The sequence below is a fragment of the Myotis myotis genome, unplaced genomic scaffold (genome assembly GCF_014108235.1).
Source record: "Myotis myotis isolate mMyoMyo1 unplaced genomic scaffold, mMyoMyo1.p scaffold_m19_p_19, whole genome shotgun sequence".
Lineage (NCBI taxonomy): Eukaryota > Metazoa > Chordata > Mammalia > Chiroptera > Vespertilionidae > Myotis > Myotis myotis.
The window spans coordinates 26,007,537-26,014,682 of record NW_023416323.1 but is presented as its reverse complement, the minus strand read 5'-3'; the positions used below and the strand labels follow the sequence as shown (position 1 = coordinate 26,014,682).

General features: G+C 61.8%; 2 protein-coding genes across 2 annotated transcripts in view; both read left to right on the top strand.

The window, feature by feature from the left end:
- Positions 1-345: 345 nt before the first annotated feature.
- On the top strand, positions 346-1,641 carry EXOSC6 (exosome component 6). Its single transcript, XM_036346208.1, has 2 exons — positions 346-1,255; positions 1,290-1,641. The coding sequence occupies exon 1, from the start codon at positions 400-402 to the stop codon at positions 1,216-1,218; it is 819 nt and encodes a 272-aa protein (XP_036202101.1). The 5' UTR covers positions 346-399; the 3' UTR covers positions 1,219-1,255; positions 1,290-1,641.
- Positions 1,642-5,766: 4,125 nt separating this feature from the next.
- The window catches only part of PDPR (pyruvate dehydrogenase phosphatase regulatory subunit), a 67,635-nt gene continuing 66,255 nt past the window's right edge, over positions 5,767-7,146 (top strand). Inside the window, exons 1-2 of the mRNA XM_036345170.1 lie at positions 5,767-6,353; positions 6,856-6,988. The gene's annotated coding sequence lies outside the window, so the exon portion shown is untranslated. The remainder of the gene's footprint in view (positions 6,354-6,855; positions 6,989-7,146) is intronic.

The following is a 7,146-nucleotide window of genomic DNA, read 5'->3' as shown; positions in this document are numbered from 1 at the left end:
GTGTGGGCTTGATCCCCATTAGGGGGCGTGCAGGAGGGAGCCAAACAATGATTCTCTCTCATCATTGATGTTTCCATCTCTCTCCCTCTCTGAAATCAATAAAAATATATTTTAAAAGATTAAATACAATCTTCACAAGTGAAAGGAAGAAGACACACGTCCTCGGATTGCCCTGGACCAGGAAGCTAGAAGTCAGCCCGGCGAGCTCAGGTCCCACTTTTGCAGGCCTGCCAGGTGAGTCCACCCTTGGAGTCTTAAACCTTTGCGGCGGGCCCGGGGCTGTGCAGCGCTCGCCGTTCTCCCTCCGGGACGGCAGGGGGCAGTGCGGCGCCGCTCGCTGCTATCCCGACAGCCCTCGCGAGGCGCGCGGCGGAAGCGGCTCGCACGCCGGGCGCCGCCATGCCGGGGGACCATCGCCGCATCCGCGGACCCGAGGAATCGCAGCCGCCGCAGCTGTACGCGGCGGAGGAGGACGAGGCGCCCGACCCCCGCGACCCCTCTCGGCTGCGGCCCGTGTACGCGCGCGCCGGGCTGCTGAGCCAGGCCAAGGGCTCGGCCTACCTGGAGGCGGGAGGCACCAAGGTGCTGTGCGCCGTGTCGGGCCCGCGCCAGGTCGAGGGAGGCGAACGCGGCGGCGGCCCGGCGGGCGCGGGAGGCGAGGCCCCGGCCGCGCTGCGGGGACGCCTGCTCTGCGACTTCCGCCGCGCGCCCTTCGCGGGCCGCCGGCGCCGCGCGCCCCAGGGCGGCGGGGAGGAGCGCGAGCTGGCGCTGGCGCTGCAGGAGGCCCTGGAGCCCGCCGTGCGCCTGGGCCGCTACCCGCGCGCGCAGCTCGAGGTGTCCGCCCTGCTGCTGGAAGACGGCGGCTCGGCCCTGGCCGCCGCGCTCACGGCTGCCGCGCTCGCCCTGGCCGACGCGGGCATCGAGATGTACGACCTGGTGGTGGGCTGCGGCCTGAGCCGCGCGCCGGGGCCCGCGCCCACCTGGTTGCTGGACCCCACGCGGCTGGAGGAGGAGCGCGCCGCCGCCGGCCTCACGGTGGCGCTCATGCCGGTGCTCAACCAGGTGGCCGGGCTGCTGGGCAGTGGGGAGGGGGGCCCGACCGAGAGCTGGGTCGAAGCCGTGCGCATGGGTCTCGAGGGCTGCCAGCGCCTCTATCCTGTGCTGCAGCAGTGCCTGGTGCGGGCTGCCCGCCGGAGGGGCGCCGCGACCCCGTCCTGAACCAGAAGCCGGAGGAAAGACGGACGCCCAGGACCCTGCTGCTGCCGCCGCCGCGGCCCGTCGGCTTCCAGGCTGCGCCGCCCTGAGAACTCGGAGCCCCTGAGAGGCTCTGGGGAGACGCGCCGGGACTGATGCACTGGACAGCTGTGCCGGAACAGTTTTGTACGCACGGACTGGTTAGCGATCCTTTTCTACTGAAGCTGGCTCTTCGCCCCGACCCCGTTGGAAAGGACGTCGGCCGGGCAGAGGTGGAAGGTGGGACCCGACGCCACTGCTGCCTTGTGAGGGATGGACCCCGTGCGGGCGGGCCGGTGACTCCCTCCCCTGTAACGGGGCTGCTGTGGAGAGAGCGCACAAGGGGGCTGTGCCTTCTCACTTATGTCTGAGCTGCAACAGAACAAAAAACCCTTTTCTATCTGCAAAGCCTTCTGTCGTGGTTCTTGGTACAGGATTTAGAAGAGCCGGGCTCTCCCGAGCTTTGTAGTGTGTTCTTGGACTCCCGGTGTCAGGGCTGCGGGCAGCAAGGTCTAAATGTGTTCTGCCCCTCAGTGTAACGGGAGCAGAAGAGAGGCTGGAACGGAAGGAGCCGCGGGGGTTCATGTGGGGAAACGGGGCTTTGGACGAGAAGCTGCCCCTCAAGTACCGGCGTCCGGGCCGCCGCTGAGGTTTGATGCGCGTCGGGAGGGCTGGGTGTCTCCAGGAGCATTCTGGGTGCACACCAGCCTGTTTTGGTGCCGGGAAGGGTGTGGCTCTCCGCGGAAGCTAGATCCCACCCTTCCTTGGCCTTGTGCAGAGCAGCACAGCCAGCCTGAGGGCCTAGACTGGCTTCATTATTGGTGGCTCGAATCCAGTCTCAGCCCCTGGGAGAGGGCGGTGAGCTGCCGGGAGTGAGAGCTGGATGTTGGGGATCCAGATGCAGCCTGGCCATTCCGGAGGGCCAAGCTGCCTGGCTGACTGGCCACAAGGACAGGATCTTCCCTGGTGGCTCCTGAGCCCAGGGGTTTGTGCTCATGTCGGAGGAAGGCAGGGCAGCTAGTCCCCTCTCTGTGCCTGGGTTTGGTATGAGCCTCTGAACTTGAGTGTCTTGGGTCTGCTCAGCTCCTCTGGAAGGGCTGGCCTGGAGCAGCCCAAGGACCAGAGTGAAGCTCAGAGACAACCTTGGTGACCAGGGAAAAATACAAATTTAATTTTTCCCCTTCAGACACATATTTCCAGAGCAGATCTGATATACAAAGTATCACACCAGCAAGAGACAAGGTAGAAAGAGGACATAAAGACAACCTTATTCTGAAGGATGGTTTTGTACTGTCCCCCTATATGGGGCACATCCTGAGCACCTTAAAGCTCAGTTTTGGACGAAGGGGTACGGTAGGATGTTGCCTGTACCCCACTGTGGCTGGAGAAGGCTGTGTGGGCCCACTGCTGTGGGTGCTCCACGCTCAGGTAGGAGAGGGCTGATGGGGCTTCCGGGGTGCCCTGTCCAGCTTCCTCTTGCAAGATGGCCTTGGCTTGGTGAGGATGGTGAGCTGGTGCTGAGCAGTTCTCCATCCCATCCCATCCCATCCCATCCCATCCTTGCTAGTTCCCAGACTCACCTGGAAGCATGACCTCCAAAGCTAAAGCCACATAACGGGAGGCTTCCCAGCTGGTCTGGCACAGCTGTGCCTCCACGTCATGGACCTCACTCCACAGCGGGTGCCTGCAGCGACACAGGTACTACTGAGGGGCCTTTGACACAAGGCAAGAAAGGGAGTCTGGGAAGGTACTGGAGCAGGTGAGCCCTGGAGGGGTTTTAACCTACTGGCTGCCCTGGTGTGAGGCATGATTCTTCACTTGTAGGGAAAACAAGCAGGACCCTGGCCCAGAGGACTGGGAAGCATCGTATGGCCAGGAAAGAGGGCCATCCACTACACATCCCAGTCCCGTCCCCCCCCCCCACCTCCCTTTCTTGGCAGCTCAGGTTCTTCCCGAGACCTGGGATCCCCAAACCACCAGACAGAAGAGCGTTCTCTCCATCCAGCCCATCTCCCCAGATGCGACCGAGGCCTGGGCAGGAAAGGGCCCTCTGGAGCCCAGAGGCCAAGGGGTAGAGCTGGGCTCTGCCTGCTCCCCAGCAGCCCCAGCTCTGCTGAGATGGCCCAAACAGCACGGGGTTGGCCCGCCTCAGGGACCACCAGTGGGGAAGGAGGATACGATAGGGCAGGGAACATTCGGGCTCTTTAAGGCTGCCAAAGGGCTGTTGGCAGGTCCAGGTTTGGATCTTCTCCATCCAGGAAGGTGGGTTTCACAGCTTTTCGGGGAGCATAGTACCATGTGGACAGCCTAAAGACAGGCAGCAAGTGGGGGCAGGGGCAGGAAAAGGGCAGGAATCTGGGTTTTAACAAGCTTGCCAGGTGGTTATTAGGCGAGGGGTCTGGGACCATGGGGGATACCTGTGCATTACTCAAAGCCCTCCCCCCTCCCAGGAGGTGGTATTTCAGCCCAGAGCTGGCCCAGCTGAGCCCACCAAGCCTGAGTTGAAGGGATATAAGCAGGGCACAGGCCATCTGGGCTTTGCCTGTGGTGGATGATATGCCTCCCCCAACCACCACTGTGGGCTCCCACGCAAACCCTAGTTACCCGCCTTGCTCACAGAGAGACCTCGGGACCCAGACACAAGGAGTAGGGTGGGGGGGCCGCACCAGGCCACTCGCTGCCTCCTCCGGGTCTGTGCTCTCCTCAGAGCTGCCTGCCCCCGGATGGGCCCTATGGCTCCTGGGCTGCTGCTGGGGTTCAGTGGTTCTGCATGAAGAGCCCTTAATTCCAGGGCCCCTGTTCTCCTCGCTGCCCTGTCCCTGTGCAGGGAGGTCACCGGTTATGGCTTGGAGCCCCAGCTGAGCCCAGAGAGGCCCCTAACGTCCAGCACTGATCCAGAGTATCCTCTTGAGAGGACAACATGAGTTTGGGCTGGGGCACTCCTGTGGCCCAGGTGTCTACTGAGTGTGGGGGTCATGGGACAACCTAGAGCCACAAGGATCCTCAAGCCACAGGAACAGCCAGAGGGAGGGGGGTTGGGGGGAGCCCTGCAGATAGGGAGAGCCCAAGGCAAGACTCCAGGAGGGGTGAGATTTCCGCCACCCCTGCCCTCTGCTTTCTGGCTTCCGCAGCCTGGGTGGGCGGCCCCGGACGCTGACTCCGGTGGTGGGTGATGGGAGGCAGGTCCTTGGAGAAAGGAAGCACCCAGCTGAGCGAGTGGAGGGTGCGGGTCGGGGTCTGGGCCCCGGGTGCAGGACACAGGCAGCCCTCCCCCACGTCTAGGAGTGACCCGGCTGGGACAGAACTCGAGGTGACAAGTCTCAGCAGAGCACATTCTTTTAGGGGAAGTTTCAGGCCCCTCAGGCTGGCCGGGGCTCCCTTCCCAGTGTGGCCCACCACCTGAACCGCACAAAATGCAATCGCTGCAGCACCAATGGCTCAGTGGTAAAATTCTTGCCTGTCACATGAGAGGTCTGGATTCGAACCCAGGCCAATGCAAAGGTTAGTTCTTCCCTTACCCCCACTCTTTTATCACATTTCCCCTAAAATTATGTTTTAACTGAGTGGTAAAAGAATGGTATTTCACTGGCCGCTGAGCCAGGCTTGGGAGCTACCCCAACTGAAACAGGCAGGGTGGGTTTCGGGGTTGCGGGTTCTGCGCATGGCACTGTTACAGCAGTATTTGCTGCAGACAGGGGAGGTCCTCAGCCGCATCAGTCCCCCTGGTCTGGGCTAATGGTTGCAGTCTGCAAGCCTGGGCTTCCCAAAAAAGATAAATGAATGCACATTTGGAATGGTGCAAGGGGCAGAGGTCAAGCCGCCTCCTCAAGTGTCCTCAGGGTCAGAGGCAAGGGCTGGGGGGGGGGACCTCCCCCACAAACCTTTCCCTCCAGGTTGCCAAAGCTGAACGTGACCAATTCTCAGGAAGAGCCACCAAACCCCATCCCGAACCTGTGCCTCCTCGGGGCAGCATCCTAAGAGCCAGAGCCTGCGCCTGCGCCCTCCCCCTGCGGCCCCAAACCCTGGGGAAGGCTTCCTTCTCCCCCCTGAAGTCCCCTGGGGACACCCCTGCCCCGGGCCTTGAATGCAGGGCCCCTCTAAATGGAGTCCCAGCCCCCATTGCTTCCCTGGTGCTGCTCCTGCACCTGCACCTCAGAGGGCCACCAGGACTGGGGCCGAGCCTGCTGGGCAAGGGGGCGGTGGTGGAGGAATAGGAGACCTGGAGACAGCAACTGGGACTGAAGAGCTAACCCGCGTTAAAAAACACATGAGAGCCCTAACCGGTTTGGCTCGGTGGATAGAGCATCGGCCTGCGGACTGAAAGGTCCAGGGTTCAATTCCAGTCCAGGGCACAGGCCTGGGTTGTGGGCTCGATCCCCAGTGGGGGGCGTGCAGGAGGCAGCTGATCAATGAATCTCTCTCTTCATTGCTGTTTCTCTCCCTCTCCCTTCCTGTCTGAAATTAATTTAAACACACACACACACACACACACACACACACACACACACACACGAGAGAGAGAACTGTGGGAGAGAACCACGGACCTCCCACCACAGATAATTACACGACTGCACCAACAGGTACCTCCCCCCAAAACAGGCATAAGAGTCTCACACACGAGAGCTAACCAACACCCACGTGCAGTTCTGCATCATTGGAGAAACACAAGTTTAAAAAACCGGGTTACCCACGAGTACACCTCTGCTCATAACCCCAAACAAACGCAGTGAAAAAGCTGCCCACACAGACCCTCAGGCTGCCGCGGGCAGGGAGAGATCTGGCCTGTTCTCTCTAGGTCAACCTGGAGGTGCAGACTCATCAGAGCAGCCCCGCCCAGCCCTGCCATCCCACCTGGCATCCCACCTCCGGGGACATGAGCAGGGCAGAACCCAAAGGCAGCCGGAACCTTGGGCAGGCCCCGGGGTGTTTACACGGATGCTGTTCCTAAGAGCAACCACCGCCCGCTGCCTCCGCCTCCCCACCCGCCAGACAGAAGCACCCAATTGCCCACCAAAGGGCCCGGAGCTCAGCGCAGCCAACACAGATGCCCAGCCACAGGGGCCAGCGTGTTCACACACACCCTCCTCATGCCTGTGGAAGTGGCCCGTTGGCTGGCACAGGTTGGTCACCTCTGTTCTGAAAGTAGTTAAAGGTTTCTTGAAGATTTCTTTAAGCTTCCCACGTTTACAGCCAAGATTTCATCCAGAAAGGTTCTTATTTGTTACTTCTCCAACACCTAAACCTGGAAAAGCCCCCCAAGGCCCACAGCGAGGCTCCCCTGGGAGGAGGGCACCCTGGTGTGCCGGCAGGATGCTGGCTGGTGCCGTCAGTGAGAAGGGGCCTGGGAATGAGCCGGTCGTCGCCCTCAGCGTACAGACCGCACCTGAGGCCGGGGAGGAAGGCCCTCCTCGGGTGCCACAGTGAGTAGGACGCAGCCTGAGCTGGGGTCCGTGTTCCATCCCGGGGGAACCCAGCGCCCCAAACAAGCCTCCTTCGAGCTAGAGCCTGTGTTTGAAGTAGCTGAGGAGAAAACCCTCCTCGCCGTCAGAGTTCCCCGGGACAAAGCTAGGTTTGGGGGGACACAGCTGAGAATTTGCTTTTCTCACCTGTCCCCAGGTCCAGGTGATGCTGCCGGCCGGCGGACGGACGTGGAGAACCCCGGCATTATGCTAACGTGCCCAAGGGTGCCACGGACTTTTCAGGTGGGACCAGCTGACGGCCACCTCCACCCACGAACCCTGAGATGGCCCCACAGGTGAGTCCTTTTCCGTGGCATCGAGGGACGTGCAGTTGTGGCTCCAAGAGGGCTGGCCTGCCAGTGTCAGAGCCCCAGCAGCAGTGGGGTTGCCACAAGGTGGCGCCAGAGTCGCGGCTGCTGGAGTCCACTGCATTCCTGCAGCAGGTGACGGTGTC